At 39.1% G+C, this 19,626-nt stretch overlaps 1 protein-coding gene across 4 annotated transcripts; it reads right to left on the bottom strand.

Moving 5' to 3' along the window:
- Nucleotides 1–379: 379 nt before the first annotated feature.
- On the bottom strand, nt 380–19,187 carry epn1a (epsin 1a). 4 transcript variants are annotated; one of them, XM_028010768.1, is made up of 13 exons: nt 19,042–19,187; nt 11,597–11,759; nt 11,288–11,389; nt 10,999–11,157; nt 10,401–10,529; nt 9,154–9,274; nt 8,920–9,071; nt 8,671–8,742; nt 6,517–6,600; nt 5,192–5,471; nt 2,739–2,903; nt 2,301–2,543; nt 380–1,533 (listed from the first exon to the last, which is right to left on the bottom strand). In XM_028010768.1, the coding sequence occupies exons 3-13, from the start codon at nt 11,354–11,356 to the stop codon at nt 1,067–1,069; spliced, it is 1,941 nt and encodes a 646-aa protein (XP_027866569.1). In that variant the 5' UTR covers nt 11,357–11,389; nt 11,597–11,759; nt 19,042–19,187; the 3' UTR covers nt 380–1,066. The 4 variants fall into 4 exon arrangements, with proteins under 4 accessions (XP_027866569.1, XP_027866573.1, XP_027866581.1 ...); XM_028010772.1 differs by lacking the exon at nt 19,042–19,187 and adding an exon at nt 18,408–18,430; XM_028010780.1 differs by lacking the exon at nt 19,042–19,187 and adding an exon at nt 13,763–13,908.
- Nucleotides 19,188–19,626: the final 439 nt, after the last annotated feature.

The raw sequence follows: 19,626 nt of genomic DNA, 5'->3' as shown, positions 1-19,626 counted from the left end.
AGAGGATGAAACATGAGGACAGTGTTGCTTTGGTTGCCTGAACGCCAGGTATCCCAGCTGAAATAGGCAATTTAAAAATAAAAGATTGGCAGAGAAATTACATGACCCATAAAATACCTCATTTAAAATCCAACCTTACATATCACATGTGATAATTTTCAGAAATGCTTCCCCCCCCCCATTCACTCGCTAAAATGAGATCAGACACGAGGAGAAATGGGACAAAGTACTGAAACAAACTGGCACCTGATAAATAAGCATTTGTGTTCTCATTCGCCCTCAGCCACAAACACACAGTTTGTTTTTCCTGCCATCAGACCACAGGTCAGAGCTTTTTTTCCCCCTACTGTTGTAGAAAAAAATATATATAAGCATCTGATTTAAATGGCATCATCGCATGATCTTCCTTGTTTATTTGTTCCCAGGTATTGGAAAAAAATAAATTACACTCAACATTAAATTAAATTAAAAGTGAACTGGTTGGAACAGTTTGACCACATTGTGACCGAAATGTTAATGCAGGTTTTTTCTCTCAGTCTGGGGCTCCGTTTAAAAATCATCCTTCATGCACTCGTTTCATTTCAGTGATTCAGTGTTTGTCTTCGCTCTACAAGGAGGGAGAGAGGGAGGAGGAAGAGGCAGGTACGACAGTTTCTCTGCTCAGTTCGTTAGTGGCTGTGTGACCTCTTCCTCCGGCCCCCTCTCGTGTGCAGTAGTACTATGAGTAGAGAGTGACACTACTGGGGAAAAAAAAACAAAACTCCCTGCTCTTACTGACTCACCTTTCATCTCAACTCAACAAAAGACTGGACAGAAACAGAAAATACAGAACAGAAACAGATTGGAAATAAATACTTCTATTTGACACAAATTTTGAAATGAAAGGGACAAAAAAAAGTGGAACAATAATGATATTATGCCTTTAAAGAAAAATAAACATTTTTGTTCTTTCTTTGTGGATAAATCTTGTGTTGGGAGAGTTTGGGGGGTGTCGATGAATGAATGAAGGGGGAAGCAGGAACGACAGCTGAGGCAGAAAGGTGAGCAAAGTAGTGGTGACGCATCCTCAAAGAAGAAACGGATTGGTGCTTGCTCCCGCCGTTCCTCCGCCGCCCATGGAGCCTCCTGCTCCCATCATTCCTCCTGCTCCTGCAGGCCCACCCAAAATCTGCTGAGGTGGCGGCATAGCTCCGGGCCCCAAAAGGGCAGAGCCCGGGGGTCCCATTGGGGAGAGCCCGCTGAACGGCATCCCCATAGGGCTGGCTTGCATCATGCCCAGGCCCATCCCGGGGGCCCCCATTCCTACGCTCATTGGCCCCAGACCCATTCCTGGTTGGACCATGCCCAGCATGGGGTTGGGAGGCACAGGACTGGTACGCAGGCCGCTCAGGCCAAGGGACGAAGGCTGGGGGGAGATGGAGGTCATGGATGGAGCCACGCCGAACGGGTTGGAGGAGACGGGTGTTGGTGAAACGCCCCTGCTGGAGATGGTGCTGCCTGGAGTCACGGCCATGCCAGGAGCAGGAGACGAGCCTGCAGTACAGAGATAACAGGTTTATTATTAATAAAGTCTTCAATATTCAAATCCTAAAAACTTCTAAGTAGGGGCACAAAGACTGCAGTTTTCTGGCTGATCATCAATCATTAAGATGCCCGACCTGCTGATTTTGATTTACAGGTTCACATTACAGACAATTTTCTTTGTCTGTAATGTCGCTAAATATAGCAAGAAAGTCACTGAGTTGGTAACAGTGAGGTGACTGTTGTTACAAACAGGACCTGGTCAGTCAAACCTCTCTCACTGAAGAGCCGAAGAGGACAGTGGTTGATTTCTAGACCTTTGCTGAGGCAGATGGATCAGATCGGCTTCACATGTAAGTATTGGCAAAGTGTTGATCCCCATACAATTACGAAAATCGAGGTCGATTTATCAGCTGGATATATTTCTAAGTTTAATAAGTAATAAGTTCCCACATCTAAATATTGTAGCACCTTAACAGAAAAAAGTGACTTGCATTTCTGTGCAATGACGTAAAGTCTTCCTGAAGACGCGGATTGTTGACAGGAAGAAGTTTACTGGAAGGAAAAGGTTTGCCAGCAGCAGGGATAATTGCAGTCTTGAGAGGATTGTCGAGAAAAATCCTTTCAAAAGGACATTTTATAGCCTTCATTTTAGATACACCAATTTCAGACTTTCTAAGGATCTGCGAACAACCTGAATATACAAGCTTGACTTTCTGAAATGAGAGATAAAGAACGTATTCATCTGAGATACGCCTGTGGTGCAGCTTGTTTCTCACCCGTGTTCTGAAGGAAGGGGTTGTTCGACGAAGAGGCCGAGATGGAAGGAGGCGGAGGCTGTTTGGGTTTGGGTTTAGACGACACCAGGGAATCGAGATCAACGAGCGCCGCGTTGGGGCCGAGGAACGACTCCGGAGTCTTACGAACAGGAAGCGAAGAGCCGAGTGACGACAGGTCAAAGGGCACCGGTGAGCCAGTGCTGTCGCAGCCCGTTGTTGAAGAGCCTCTTCGCTCTGGATCCCCTGAGAGTGAAAAGGGAGGTGTGTATGCGTGTGTGTGTAAACGAAACGAGACGCACAAAAACAAAGCAAGCTGAAAGTAATGATTCACTCACACACACTACAAGAGGATGAAATGTGAGACAACTGTTGGGTGGGGTTACTGAGAGTCTGTACCTGAGTGTGTGTGAGTCCGTGTAGGTTCAGGTGTGAATGTACCTGTGCCATTAGTGTGTTTGGCGGAGCCACTCCAGATGTCGGAAGTGATAGGGTCAGAGGCGGGGACAGGCCCATCCTTTGCCCAGGGGTCCACCGGTCCTCCTGAGGAGGACGTGCTGGGTGGCACAGGGGAGCCCCAGGGGTCAGCACTGGGTGGGGTCATGGCTAAAGGGGAGGGGAGGAGATGCAGGGGAGGGAGGGGTTAACACAACACCATACAGGTAACGACCCACAGAATGGAGGGAGGTGGAAGCTGAGCCGGGTTCAAACAGAAGCACTTCTCTCTCCTTAACCTCTTCACCCCACAAACGTCCTGACTGAGGTCAGAAGAGGTCAGCTGTATTTGTTGCTGTGACTCAATTTGAGCTCAGTGGAGGTGAAGGAGAGACAGCAGGAAGCAACCTCAAACATTAAAAAAAATAAAAAATAGAAGCCAAAAAAGGGCAACAGAGGAGACAGTGCTCTGGTTGAGACGCAGCCAGTCCCTGAGTAGAAACAAGAGGATAAAAATCCCTGGTTTAGACACAGAGGGAGAACGGACTCAGCATGCCTGCTTTCCTTCAGACAAAACCAAAACACACAGAGGGGAGTTTCGACCAAAGCTGCCCGATATGACCCATATTTTTATTACTTTATGTCCACGTTTATGCTGTTGATTTTCGTCCATATTTATCCATAAAGCCTGATGAATCCAGTCAGGCATCTCTGGAAAACAAACCTGGATGATGTTTAATTTTCCACTTTTAAATTCAAAGTGCTCAGTCACTTGCTCTGAATGACATTAATTAGCCCTCTAATAATATTGTAAACAAACTTGGTGTCATCTTTCACCAATACTGCTTAAATCATATATTCATCAAGTTTCTTGGAGTTAATTATTTGACCTCCATATATCAATTCTTTATCATCATCAGAAATATTAAATATTAAGCCTTCGGTTTATTCAAATTGCTGCAACAAAAGCTCCATCGGGAACTCAAAAGAGAAACTGATCCAATTTTAACATCTTTCGTTTGGCTCTGTTATGAACACAGCAGGAAGCGACCTCAAACATTAAGGCCCTAAATTAAACCTAATTTTAATAATTATCATTCCAACAGTAAATTTGTTTCTGACAGCTATTGAGACTTTACATTTATTAACGGAGCAACATTAAAAGAATGTTTTATCTGTTTTCATCTAAAATAAGATCTTTACATCCTCAATGTATTGCCATTAGAACAAATAGATTGATGATCAATTTCTTTTTGCATGTTTCTACTGGTATTTTGTAAAAACCCTGGTACGTTTCAGTCAGCAGAAATCTGCCAGAGATGTGAATTATTTTGGGCTTAACTATAGTTAAAGTTTCATTTTGTTACTTTTTTCTGATAATTTTGTCGGAGTCTTTCCTCTCTGGAGGTCGGAACTGAAGAAAGTCAGCAGGGGGAGCTTCAGACTGCAGCACTTTTCAAACTTCTCTACTAGCGGCCGTCTGAACATTTCATGAGTATTTGCAGCATATTTGTAGATGAAACACTTGTGCCGACAGAGCACTGAACCTGCAGGGATGAACTGTGTGTATGTTTGTACTCTCACCCAGATGACAGAAAAGGGCTGCATAAAATGAACACACTCACAGAGGCAGCGTGCATCAGTGTTTTCATGCTTTAAGTCTGTTATCAATACTGTATGTGGTTGTTTTGCTTATTTAAATGTGAATGTTCTAACCTAAATGTTCTCTTGCTCTTTGGAGAGGTCTCATTTTAAACCTGTTGCACAGATAATCACTTCAGCTGAGTTTAAAGTGATTTCCATAGTTCCTCATAATTCAACCTTTTGTGAAGCAGTCTTTTATTGCTCTGATTTAATGTTTTCTTCTATTACTCTAAAGTTTGTACTGTAGCTGGAGCTGCCACTGAGAGTTGTTTCCTCAGCAGATTGAAGCTGCCTAAATGTTTCTTTTGCAGAAAAATCTCAAGGTTCTCTGCTAAAATTTGAAATTAACAGAACAGAATTACCTGTAGTTGAGATGCCCGAGACAGAAAGGCAGAAGCAAAATGCTGAGAACACTCAACCAATTAGAAATGTGTAGCGCCCCTCCACCACAAACCCTACCCTCAGGCTTCAGAGCAGTCTTAATGTACTACACCCCTAGCAGGGCTGTTTTTACCCCAGAACTCGGTTTAACTTCCTGGGCACGTAAAGAAAGGACCCCAGTAAAAGACTCTGGCTCCTGGAAAAGGTTCCTGCGGTTGAAACGCCCCTTAGGTGGATGAGAAGATTAATTATGAAAGGATCATGACATGACTGGATGTAAATATACACATTTTGAACAGAGAATATGAGGTTTGAAACAAGCAAAGGCTTTGGTGTTCACATCCTCTTCGAGTCAGAAACAGACTTCTGTTTTAAAGCTCTGACCTTTATCCACTGAGCTGATGTGACAACAACCAAGAGCTGTGGCAGCGTACCTGAGTTTCCCCAGGGGTCGACGTTGTTAACTTTGTGGGATGTCTCCCCCCACGGGTCTGGAGGAGGGGCTACAGGGGGCGCGGTTCCTCCACCCCAGGGGTCAGTACTCGCAGGGGACGTGGGTGAAGCTACTCCCCATGGATCTGTGGGGGCTTGACCCCATGGACCGGAGGCAGAGGGGCCAGATAGTGTGAGGGGAGGGGAGGGGCCGGCAGAGCTCACAGTGGCGTTAGCAGGAGCCCCCCAGGGGTCCACTGCACTCAGCTCCATGAGAGCACCCTGAACAGGGAACAGAAAGTGGAATAATGTTACTACAGCGATAGGATGTGAAACTTACACTGCTTTCAGATCATCCTTTCGTTCTGTTCTTTACGCTTTGTGATCAACTCTAAGGTTCCGACATGGAATGTAGGGTTGAAGTCACTCCACCCACATTACACCCACCCATCGCTAACCCATAATTTAAAGGCACCCACATACTTCATCCGAAAAGCCATGGGACTCTTGGTTGCCTCTCTGATTAAAGCCGTCTTCGCTAAGCCTATTAGCTTGAGATAACGGCCAAGTTTTTGTAGGTTTACAAAACATGCTCTCTGATTTCATAAAATAAACTGAATAGAGCTCTGTGACCGGTTCAAATCCTGACATAGTTTTATAACATAAGCTTCATCTAAATGTCTTCACAACTTTTTAACCCCGATTTATCTGCTGTGTTCCTTGGTCTTCATGGTGCCGTTTATTCACTAAAGTTCTCTCTTTCTGAGGCTTTAATTAAACATTGCTGGTTTCCATTTACTAATCAAGTTATTTTGGGATTTTAATTAGGGGATTAGCACTCATCAGATTTTTCTTACTAAAACATTTTGAAAATCACAAACCTGTGCCAATCACAAAAATCCCAAATAAATATATTGAAGTTTTTGTTTGAGCCGTTAAAAAAAAAAGTGTAAAACTGCAAAAACACAAAATCTTAGCTAGTACTTTTGGTCTAGTTCAAGTGTACTAACTTCCAGGTAACCTTCAAGCAAGATATAGAAGCTTGTGTTAAGTAGAAAGTATTATTGACTCTAAACAAGCTCATATATCCTGTTGTAAGTTAGTTTTGCCTTATTTCAAGCGTACAAAGATATTTGCATGAGAAACTAGACCAAAACTACTTTGTAAGATTTAGAATTTTTGCAGTGTAAAGGTTTGAATTCGTTTGAAGAACATTTAATATATCAATGGCTATTATGTCCACCAAAAACAAAGGTTTCTAATTGAGAGATGCAACCAAAAAAGCCATAAAATTTATGACTATACAGGTCAGTATTTTGACACACACCTCTTCAGGTTTTTTTTTCTCTCTCTTGCTCTCCTCAATGGCCATCTGCAGTCTCAGGTCGTCGCCTCTCCGCAGCCGCTCCTCCTGAAAATAACACACACGCATGCATGCCCACAGTCTGATGTTAGTAACCTAATAAACAACATGAAATGAGACACTTGATCCATTTACAACTCAACAAAAGAAATCTGAATTTGTGAAAAAAATAATCCTAAAAACTGTCAATGATCAGAGTTTATGCGCTTCAATCAGCCAAACCAGAACTGTTTGCAGCTAGTTATGCTAGCTGTAGAATAACTATCTTGCAGCCAGGATAGCATAACTATCATAGCTGCAGGATAGTTATGCATGTGCTTTACTTGCTTACATTGCTCCTGCTTGGCTATCATACCACGAACTGGCTGAATAAAGTCGAGACTCTTTAAAATTTACTCTATGAAGAACAGAATGACCTGTAGTTGAGATCCCTGAGACAGAAAGGCAGAAGCAAAATGCTGAGAACACTCAACCAATTACAAATGCTAACAGAAGAGAAATGTAGAAATGTGAAGCCTGCATATGAGCATAAGACTTTCTTACAAATGCTATTTCTCATGCTACAGTATTACATGGAAGACTGGTTATAACACAGCAGAACACCAACTAATCCCTGAATAAATGGACCATATCGAACACCTTTAAGTAAAAACAACAATGAAATCATGTCCAAAAGCTCCTTAAAACTTTTATAGCATTAGTAATAAGATGTATAAATGATTTAACTGTTGATCAGACAAATTGTTTTGCACACAAACACTCAGCAACAAAGGTGTCGACTTCACAAAAAGTGCAACGGGACAAAAGAAGCTTATTTGAAATCAACACAATAGTTAGATGCATGCTGAAAGGAAGAGGGATCAATACTTACAATCCACGCTTACATTATCATTATGGAAAAATATTTGTCTTTGCCATGCATATTTAACACTGTAATCATGGTTGAGCAACTGCTTGAAAGATCATATTTAATATACAGTGAAGTGAAAAGGCATTTCCCCTTCACAGATCTATTCTGATTTTGCTTGCTTGTTGTATTTAAAAGTATCAGATCAAATCGGTTTTAAAACAGTTATTTCATTTAAATGAAAAAAAAAACAAAAAAAAACTATCCAAACCAACCCGGCTCTGTTTGAGACAAAAACACTTAGCCACATTTTGTGGTTGAATGTCACTAGTCAGTCCAGGCCTGATTATTACCTGACCTTTAGAAAGGTCAAGAAACCACTCAAACATGATCTGACAACACATGTGGAGCAAAAGAAACAAATCACTGACACCTTTCAGTCTGGGAAGGGTTAGCAAGCTGTTTTAAGGCTTTGAGACTCTTGCGAACCACCGTTAACCTTTCAAAGAGTCGCCGGCCAATAAAAATTATTCTAAAAGCGTATCAACGACTTAACGAAGGAGACACAAAATAACCCAAGAACTGTAGGCTTTGTTTGCTTCAGCTAAGGTCAGTGTTTACGACAATAAGACGTCACTTCAAGCAAAGTTCCAAGGCCAAAATTACTGCTGATCACAACAAGCATTATCTACTATCGACTGTTTAGCCCCAAGCATGTTAACAACTCTCCTAGCAACTGAAAATGTATAAGACTAATTGTCAATTATAGCAGTCATTGAGACAGCTTTTTATTGGTTTTAGAGGAACCTTTTCACATAGTGCTGAGCTGATTCGGAAAGTTTTTTTTCTTTCATTTCTAACATCAGTTCAAAACTGTATTTTTTTTATTTACTCTGGTTATGTTTGTCTGATATAAAATAGGTTTGAAACATTTATGAGTGGCAAAAAAGCAAAAACAGAATTTATAAAAGGGGCAAACACTTTTTGACAGCACTGTATCTTAAAATGATTGGAATCAGGGCTTTACATGTATTCTGTGAATGCAAGCACTGTAAAAACAGAAAGCAACAGCAAACTCAATTATCTCAATAGAATTTTAATGGTCTGATGAAAATGTGTATAGGCAGCAAAATGCCACAAATCACATTAGCATTAATTAATTTTCTTGATTAATCAATATTTAGTATTGAGTTGAGAAATTCCATCTGACAGAAAGACAAATAGTTGATGACTGGCTCCCCAGTCAGCTCAGCACACTCCTTGCCCCTGACCTTTTGGTGAATCTCTTTGCTGAGTGTGATTGCATAGTGAAGCTCTGCATCCTCCAGAGGGTCCGCGCTAGTCTGGGGGAGGTCAGCAGTTAAATTGTGAGAGCAAAGCTAGGTGTACAGCAGCAGGAAACAAGTTCCTTATTATTCCTCTGTGTGTGTACAGCTGCTCCTGTTTTGCAACTGGAAACAGGTTAGGTAAAGCGCAGCGTAAGGAACCCCTTCTGGTCGGGTTAAACCACACTAAGTTACCTGCTCTGCCTCCTCTTTACTCATGGCCAACGCCAACTGAAGCTGAAGGTCTTCCTCTCCAGAGCTTTGTGGCCATGCCTGGTCAGGATCTCCAGAATGAGAGCCCATGGACAAGCTGCCCCCAAGGCTGGGCGCTGAGGGGGCCGAGGAGGCTGCAGCAGAGACAAATAGGCAACAATGAAACAATTCCCTCATTCAAGAGTGGCTTATTTATATCTAATTCAGCTGTCTTACCACTGGTGGTCTGTGCCATTTTCTCTTTGGTTTTAAGGGCATGGATCCTTTCTTCTCTTAGTTTCTCTTCATCTTTTAACAATGTCACCAGCTGTTTAGCTTTTTCTCTCACATTCAGACCCTGGACAAATTAAAGGCACAGATGAAAGGTATTTGTTACCTTGACATTGATTAGATGAATGCAAAACATGCTAACATCTTGATTGTATATGGGAAAGTAGACAGACTGAACGTTTTGCCATTTCATCGTGATTCGGCCACAGACTTCAGCTGTATTTGATTTTGTTTGTCAGATAGAAAATAACCTTTAACGCTTTTTAAACATACATTTAATCAACCAATCATCTGTGTCACAAATGCCTATTTTATTGGTCTGTTGTAATATTCTAATCTTAAACGTCATGTTTTCATTAGCTGTAAGCAGAACATCTGCATGATTAACAGAAGTAAAGGCTTGCAAACATCAGTGTCTGCAATCTGTCTAGTGTGTTTTACTGCAGTAAAGTGAGTTACTGAAACAAATAAACACTTCAGAAATATTCTCATGTATGTAAAACATTTGGAAAACCATTTATTTTCTTCCTCTTATTTCACAACTATGTAATCCTTTGTGCAGGTTCATCAATTCAAATATACAATTTTAAGAAATGAAGGCTTGAAGGATTTCACTATGTAATATACAAGCTTCACTTGAAATTAGTGACAAAAAATATTGAACTTTTTCACAATATAATTTTTTTTAGATGTACCTCTATTTGAACATTCCAATAAAATATGTGTTTGTTTATCAACTTCGGGAAGGCATATGAATCATTCAGGCAAAAAAAAGCATCTAACTCAGAGTCTGGACCCCTGTTCTGTCTACATGTCACAGAATACTTTTTAAATGTCTCTAGAGTCTTTTCTGTGCTTCTATTTTGACCCATTTGGAAAATAAACCCTTTAAATTTCAATCATTAAATCTGTTAAAACACGCTTGAAAACTACACATAAATTATGGGTGGATTAAGATTTTTTGCTAATACAATAGTTACACTCTAAATCATTAACTTTGCTAAATTACTCATTACCAGCAAACAACTGGCTTTGTGAGGTTGTGTGAAAGGTCAGAAACAATGTAGCACAAACTGTCCCTCAATAATCCAAGTAGGAAGTCAAAGTTTGCCTACAGTCAACAAAAGGAGATCAAACTGATTAAACATGTCAACTTTCTTTTCAGCTTTGCGAGGATGGTCATGTTTGGTTACCTGGTCTTTGCCATCCCTGTCTATGTACTGAAAATCCTTCAGAGTCTGGACTGCATAAATGTTTTCCCGACACTGTTGAGCTACGCGCTCTGAGCCTGTCTTGATCAGATACTCCATAAGAGTCATAGCCTGATAATAGGAAAAAAGCATAAAGACAAAAAGGTAACAGAAAAAAGGTGCTTCATGTCCAAAAAAAATCACATTTACAAACACCAGTGATAAAGTTAAAAGAGAGTGGAAAGTCAAAATTTATATACATAGGATCAATAAACTAATATGCAAAACTGAACTTACAATCTCAACTCTGCTATCACTTTATCTTATAGAAAAGCAAAACCTGTGATTACTGTAACTGTTGTCTTGCACATGCTGTGGCATTTTCTCTACTTCTAAAAAAAATAACTATCGACCAACAAGGCAGGTACATTTGAATGCTGCTCGTATGTGTTCTTATTAGAAATCAGAACCAGATCAAATGACGTCCAACAGGTCAATTCTTCGGAAAAGTAAGCAATCAGATGTCGGGCACTAATTTTTGACTGGTGAATCTCTAAATGAGATTTAAGATGATTACTATCTTTAACATGACGTAGCATACCTTGTATACATGTCTCCAGTTCTTTCCATGGTCATTCAGTCGTTTCCACACCATGCTCATGATTTCTGAGAAGGCCACAACATTGTAGGTCAGATCTGCTATCTCTGACATAAGAGAGCTGCTGGGGCCCCATGGGTCATTGGATGTTGCCTCTCTAACCTGGATAACAACACAGGAGGGAATAAACTTAAATTGTCCTCTATTCAAGGTCTGTGTGATTGCATAAATGTCTAATGCACACAAAATAACGAAAGAAAAAGAAAATCCAGATAAAGCGAGAAAATATAACCTTGATTTCAGCCTCTGAATAGTTGTGGACGATGTTCTTTACTTGTCGCCGCAGCGAAGAGGTCGACATGGCAACTGTCTAGCCACAGACTTCAGTATCAATCTGCACATAAAGATATGCAGGATTAAAAAGATTAAAGGTGATAAGGCAACATATTTTTAAATAATATCCAACAGCAAAAAGGAAGAAGAGAGAAAATGATCTTCAAAATATGTAAGACACAGAAAGATTGGCAGATCTTAAAATGGACATAATCTAAGACAGCATTTGTATGAAAATTTGTCTTCAACAGAACAAAAGACCACATACATCTGTTTCTCAAGAAGTGAAGTGAAGAAAGGGTCTCCCTCTTTGCAAACTTCTGTTTCTCAACCTCGGCCACCACTCATTCATGGAGCGTTTTGTCTCAGTTTATCTTTTTCTTCCCGTGACGACATTGGGTCTGAAAACCACAGATAATGGATGACGGAAACTGCAGGAAAATAAAATTAAATTTGAAGTGAAGTGAAGAAAAAATGTGCAGAACAAACAGGGAAGATCTTATGTCATAACTAACTTTAAATAACCATTATAGAATACAAAGCACATATTGATCTTGAGAATATCACATGATTTGTTCCTGACCCACACATGATCAACAGAGAAAGAAAGATTTTGTTTAGTTAAAATATTCTGCTCCAGAGAAGGAGATACATTTTCCTAATTGCCAGCAATAAAAAACAGTCAATTCACAATTCAGTTAAAAAGAATTTAACTAAACTAAAATGAAGAAAAACCTAACATTTGTTGGAGCTTTGCCTTGCAGAATGAACTGAAGTTTTAACTATTTCAAGAAACACATAACATTAACCAATTGTTATTTCTAGTTTTGTCTCAAAAAGCATCAATATTTTACCACGAAAGTCAACGCAAAAGAATCAACACATTTCACTGAAATTTCTAAAAGAGAAAGAGAGTCCAAATATGCTTCTTGCAAATCAGGGGGGCTCAAGTCCAATCCTCAAGAGCTACCATCCTGCAACTTTCAGATGCATCCCTGCTCCAACACACCTGAATCAAATGAATGGCTCGTAACCAGACCTGTTTAGAGCTGATTCCGGTCTGTTGGAGTAAAGATGCTTCTAAAAGTTGCAGGATGATAGCTCTCGAGGACTGGACTTGAGTACCCCTGTTGTAGATTATTATTGTGAATTTGTTTCTAACCACCACACTTCTGTTTACCACCAATGCCTCTCGATGCAAGTTCTATACATACCATACACAGAGTTCCAATCCAAACACCCCCTTTTTATTACCTTTAATAGAACCCAGGTTATAGATAGCTAACATAGATATATACACAACAAGGTATGGAGAATAAAATAATAAGCAATGTGCTATAGCTACTAAAAATGAAATGCTAAAACACTTAAATCGATAACACAAATACTTAAATTTAGATCTACTGTTTGCACTATTTACAAACTAAAAGTGAAGTTTAAAATTAATTTGACCGATAAAACACAAAGATTGTCTTTAAGCAAATGCAGATAAATTTAAGCTGTAAGCGATAAGGTGTACTAGTACATGAAAGTAAAAGTACAAAACATTGTGTGGCTCAGTCAGTTTGATAATAATCTGAACTTTGAACTCTGCAACCAACCTATTTATTTAACTCCAGGTAATAATATCCCTTATCACTGCATTCCCTTCAAATGACCAGAAACCCATGAGCTTTCACCAACAGAGCACATTTAGCTAGATAAATGGATGTGTTTGTTGTCCTAAAATAAGCCTAATATGTTCATAATAAAATGATGTTAAAGTGTGCAGAATTGTTTTAAAGTAAGGAATTACATTTTAAAACAGCTGTCAGTCACTACACCACACAGAAAATATATTTTCTGGCCCACTTTATTTGCTTAACACACTGCCTTGCAAAATTTCTCAAACCCCTTGAACTATTTGCATTTTGTCACATCACAAGCACAAGCTTTGACGGATTATATTGGGAAGTGAAGTGGAAAAGATGATATACAGTTCTTACGGGTTTGTACGAACAAAAATCTTTAAAGTGCAGCGTACATTCGTTCTGTCCATTCTTCTTTGCAAAATAGTTCAAGCCAATTCAGACTGGAAACGGATCATCTGTGAAAACACATTTCAAGCCCTGGTTTAGATTCTGAACTGAATTTAAATCTGGATTTTGAATGGGTCATTGTAATACCTGAACACGCTTCTATCGTAGCTCTAGCTGAATGTTTAGTGTTGCTGTCTTACAGGAAGGTGAACCCTGCCCTAGTCTCAATCCTTTCCAGCTTTTTAACAGGTGTTTTTTCAGGACTGCCCTGTTTAGCTCCACCCATCTCCCCTTGAACTGACAAGGATCTTATTCCTGCAGAAGACAGTCCTTCCCACAGTCCCAAAAGCATGTCCAGTCTTAGTTTTTTTTGCCACACACAATGTTTTGCATGTAAACCAAAAAGGTCAAGTTACCATGGGCTTCTTATCTGATTTTTCCAGAATATTTCTCTCTTTGTCCAGTCTGGCGCACGTTTTGTAGGTGGACATGTCTTGGTAAGTTTGCAGCTGTGTCACAGTCTTTCCTCTTTTAGGAAATGGACCAAACCGTGCTCTTTGCCATGTTCATAGGTTGGTGTATTGTTTTATAACCTAACCCAGTTTAAATAGTCTCCACAACTTAATCCCCAACTTATAGTGACCTTTGTCTTCATGATGCCATTTGATCACTAATGTTCTCAAACAAAAATCTGAAGTCTCCACAGAGCAGGTTTATTTATATTCAGATTAAAATACATCAAGCTCCATTAACAACAAGGTAACTTTTCAAGGCAACCAGTAATTCTGGATTTCATTTAGGGGTAACAATAAATGGGACCATTGAGATCTAACCTTGAATACCACTACTCTATACTGGATGCTAAATTGATGCCAGACTCTAAATTGGACACAAACATCATGGCCTTATCCTGCTAATAGCTTAATGACACCAAATGAATGACATCTGCAGCACAATTGGTCAATCCCACACCGACTCCTGAACGTCGCTAACAGAGCAGGCTAAGCAGTTGTTGCTGACCGGATGCATCCTTTCACTGGCACAATCTGCAGTTTCTCACGAAACAGAAAGCCTATGGCAAAAAAGTAGCAAAAAAATTGCTATAAACCAAAGACTTTCTAAAAACTTCCTTACAGTGTTCATTTCCCTGACAACATATTCAGATTTTTACTAATGTTTTTCAAAGTGCTGTGAAAATATATAACCAATACTGTGTTCTGCTGCTCTCTCAACTCCCTTCCAACTAGTAATTTAATGAACATCTTCCTATAATTATGCAGCTAAGCATTGCCAGGTAACCAAGGCACAAGGGTGTTCTTTATATTCCTTCATTTTCTAGAAAAACCTTGTTATTCTGCTGCACTTTGACACAAATATACCAAAATACACATGAAGACTAGTCTCTACAAAATGTTCACTGAAACAGATAGAGAGAGGATGTTTAGACTAAGCTGCTTTCTCAAACAAGACCTGATATTCTTTGGAGTTAGTGTATAAGTTAATGAGACGCTTGGCTTTTGAGTTCAGGAAGTATCAAATCTGATACAAAACAAAACCCTTAGTTGGTTCAAACAAGATTTTAGGAGTTAAAGAAACTTCATACAAAACAAGAAATTAAAATTTAACGTTACACACAAAACTACTGTTGCAGAAATCAGTGAAGCTCTATAACAAAGTTCATATACACAGCCTAATCTAAGAGACATAATATGTCCTTTGTGTCCCCGTCAGACGGCAGCACTGTCCCTGACACCTTGAGTAACTATCAGGTTACATTAACTACAGTGAAATACGGCTGCTCCCTACTAGAGCAATACATACATCTTTATCTCACAGCTACTGAGTCTTTATTCTGATATTACATGGCAAGGAAAAGTTCTGTATTTCAATGGAAACAACAGACATTGGCCCCATACTCTGCATTTACAATTATCAGGCACGGCAAACCTCTTATAATTCCTTCTACTGTTTAGACAATTTAAAGTTCTTAGGAAGAGTTAAAGCCAAATGAAAAATAGCTCAAATTCAAAAAAGGTGAATTTATAGCGGTTAATATAAATAAGGTTGTTTCCAATAAGTGAATTAACATCTCCAAGGATAGAATCCAGCTTCTAATTGAGTCAAAATCAGTTCTATGTGATTGTTAGATTATCTATAGTGCCTCTCCTGACTCTCTGGAAACTGCAGTAAGACACACATCTGAATGTACATCCACTTTTAAAAATCCTTAATGGAAGCAATACATAGCAACATGAAACTAACTCCAGTAGCTTTCAGATAACTGAACTGGTTAGTAACTCAGAACTGGCTTGTGCAAAGGGTTTGTCTTGTGGAACTCCTATATTTTAAATCATTCAAAAATCTGTCGTCTGTTTTGTTTATCTCTGAAGTGCAAATCTTATTCACTGGTGGCAATATTTTAGCTTTCTTTAGCTCATACCTTTACCTCCAGGTAGACTGTGGTACTTGAATCTAGTGACGTTAAAGAAAAGCAGCTTCCTGGTAACCTGATGTTGACTTTTTACAACATTAAATATCACAAATATTGACAGAAAACTTTAGCTGTTAATTTCATGCCAAGCTGTTATGTAAATTAGGTTCCTGTACATCTCCAAACTTAAAATTCCAGACGTTTGTAGCCTAAACTCAGGATTACTGAGCCGCCTGTACTTAATTTAGTCCATGGTTATTAATTTTTTATTGCCATAGAGTTACTATTTCAGACAAAGCAGCGTAACACTTCTTAAAGCAATGCACATGCTTCCAAAAAACCTGTAAAACAGAGAAGCAACAAAGAGGAAATTCACCACCAGTGCTACATTTAGCACAACATCACAAATCCTTTGCCTTTCCTTTATACTCTTTTGTAAATGGAGAAGAAAACAATTAAAAAAACTTGATGTGTGGTTAGTTATGGCTTAAAACCATGACTTTGTTGCAATCGTTTGTATTAATAACTTCAATATCAAGACACTAAAAATGTTTTTGTGACATCATGCTGACTATGTCTGCTTTACAATGTCCAGTCAGAGTGAAAAATCACTGCTTGTTGCATCTATTGATTTTTGAAAAGTCAATTTTTTCAACCGTTTGAAAAACTGCAAGATAAAAAGCATCTGCTCTTACAACTCCCATCTTTTTTTTTAATTCCCTGAACATAATTAGCCTCAAGCCCATTAGGCCTGTCTGTGAGCAGCTATGTGTTACTGTCTAGATTGTAAAAGGAGAAAACAACACAGACAACCCTCTACTGTATAGTACCCTCTACTATACAGCTATAGGTAGATGACATTCAATCAGCCATGCAATTTTTAAATAACTGACACTGTCAAGTGTTATAAGGTTCACTAAGATGGCAACGGAGAGGTGACTATTGCTAACCGCACATGTGCAGACATGACCTGGTGGGCAGATCTGTCAGTCAGTCGTCTTTCAATGGAACTGGACAGAGGTTCATTTTCAGACTTTTGCAGAGGTAGATAAGATTGGTGGATAATATTGTTGCACCTCTAACAATTAGTCATGTCTGAAAATATGATTAAATGCATAGGCTATCCAGTTAAGCGCTAAAAAATACACTTCCTAATGTAAGTGGTGTCCTGAAGACGCGCATTTTAAAATGGTTGTGGTTTTTAAAAGCAGTATTTGTGTGATCTGCAGTCACAACCACACAGTTACCTAAAAAAGATTGCAAAGAAATTGTTATCACAATAAGTATTGTGATAACAATGCATGTTGCCCATCCCTAATGGCTACATGATATTAGGAAAGAATGTGGTTACTTAATTTTGCCACAACAATATTGTGATAATTAAAGTGTTAATTCCTGTTTGCTTTTGGTTCACTGCAAACATAGATTGTGAGTAGCTTATGCAGACAACTGGTCAAAAAGATAACACAAATTCCATCTTCACATAATTTGATAATTGAATTGAATAAAAAAAATAGTTTTATGGCAATATACTATCCTAATGAGAAAGCACCTCAATGCCTCTCTGAAATATTATCAAATATATTCTTTCCATGCAGAACATAAAATCAAGGTAATTAACAATTGTCAGAGACGCACCAATATGGCTTTTACTGGCCGATAACGATTAATAGTTTTCTTTAAAACCTTCCAACAACTGGTCAAAACTAGGGCTGCAAAAATGAAACATAATATTATAGCTGACTATTATTTTGTTAATTTTTATAATGGTATTTTCCTCAGTTGTTTTTCCCATCACTCCAGTATCCCCCACAACACTCTATGAGCTTCAACATCAAGATCTAAAAAGATATAGACCAGGTGTGTGAACATAAAATACAATTCAAGCCCATCAAAGTCGCTGAATAATTTGCTGGCAAGCGCAGTTTGAACATGCGGCACATATAATCTTGTAGCCCACCACATATTGCAACTAATACGTCCTCTGTGGTTGGGATACATCATACACTGAAACTGAAATGTGACTGACATTTAATACATTGTCCTGGTCTAGTCAAAACAATCCATCTTGTGTATACAAACTTATCCTTGTGGGTACACAGGACAAACAACCATGGATGGACACACTGATGCCTAACGTCAATTTAGAGAGACCAATGAACCTCACAGATGTGTTTTGGACTGTGGGACGAAGCTGGAGAGAAGAAAGACCTCAGGTCAGGACTTGAATCCAGAATGTTCTTGCTGCAAGGTAACAACGCTACCAACCAATCTTGTAAAAATGGTTGATTCTTATCATCCTCTACCTAGCACATAACACGGTCCAACCTGTCCTTTGTGATATCAATATCAACCAAGCTGAAACTGCAATTGCAAATACAATAAAAGCTACATGCTGTGCTGCCCTAATTGTTAACCTGTAACCACCACACCTTGCCACATTATAGAAATGCATCATTTGAAAAGTTCACGTTTGGCACTACAAAACCATGCCTATAAACAGATTTTTTTTTTTAAAAAGAAAGAAAAAAAAGCTTAATTTATATAATATATCGAGAGCAACGTGCACTATTTTATTGCTTTCAGTGTATTATATCAGGTAATAAAGTACCCCCGCCCAGTAAACTCACCCAGAGATAAGCCAAACAACGGTTGGCTGCCCAGTCACACACACATCTACACCTGCTCCCTGTCACAGCAAGCTGAGAGGCTAACGAAAGGTTAGTAATGGGTAATCCAACAATAATCAAGTTCATGGGCATAAACTCGCATTGAACAAGCATTTCTGCACCTCTGAGTGTCTATGCTGAACAAAGAGAGAGTCAGACAAGCCATCCTACTAACGGTCCCCGCAACAAGCAACTCTTCCCACAAAGCTAATCGAAACTGTTGACTAGCAGTTTCCCCCCATAGTCTGGCTTTTTAAGTGAAATTAAATGTACAAGCCTGGACCAGAAATGCCCTAATAAGTAGGCAACGGAACCTAGAGCAAAAATAGCTATCCCATTCATGACAGTGTCTATAAACAAGGGTTAAGGTTACCTGTCAGTTTGACTGATAAAGAAATCACTTGCTGCTAGCTATCTGGCTAGCATCTAATGCTAGTTCGCAACTTGCAGCCTAATTGCTCCCTCTGGACGGGATTTAGATGGCAAACACACGTCCTGCTTCAGGACAGTGTTGACTACCCTCACCCAAAGCACAAAACCACAAGGAATGTTGACAACAAACGACAATATATATATAAATGAAGTGTGCACTGACCCTGTTGAAGCCTGAATGTACGAGGAGATGGCCGAATTTCCGCTTCCGTTCTCGCCTACAGGAAAGACCGCACCCCCTGTCGCTGTGTTTTCCTGCCATGGTAGTAGAGCTCATGAATAATTTAGTATCATATTAAACATCAGTTAAAAATAAAGTACTAAAGCGGAACAATGCAAATATTTACACACAAGACTGTAGTCTTCAAAGTTGCAAAAAGGTACTTCTAATGTTATTAATCTTTGTAAGGAAATACATCCTTTTTTCAAGGCTTTTATTTATTTCTTTGTTTTGGTTTGTTTTCCATCGTTATTTTATATGAAAACCCTGGACTTCATTGTTTTTGACATAACAATGAAGACAAAAAGTAAACAAAAAGTATAGTTTTTGTTATAAATGTGTACTTCACTGTGTTTATTCTCCTTTATCAATTCAGGATTCCAGTTTTTTGTGACAAGAGACAAGAAAACTCATCAACAAGCCATCCTCAATAGTTTCTCAAGTAAAACAATAGACAAACTGCACATATAAACAACAGTGACACATTTTTTTTTTTTCTCCGAAGAGAAAGTGGCTCGTATTTTTTCG

This window comes from Xiphophorus couchianus, chromosome 3 (genome assembly GCF_001444195.1).
Source record: "Xiphophorus couchianus chromosome 3, X_couchianus-1.0, whole genome shotgun sequence".
Classification (NCBI taxonomy): domain Eukaryota; kingdom Metazoa; phylum Chordata; class Actinopteri; order Cyprinodontiformes; family Poeciliidae; genus Xiphophorus; species Xiphophorus couchianus.
The sequence above is the reverse complement of the archived record's forward strand: the minus strand, read 5'-3'. Positions and strand labels throughout refer to the sequence as shown.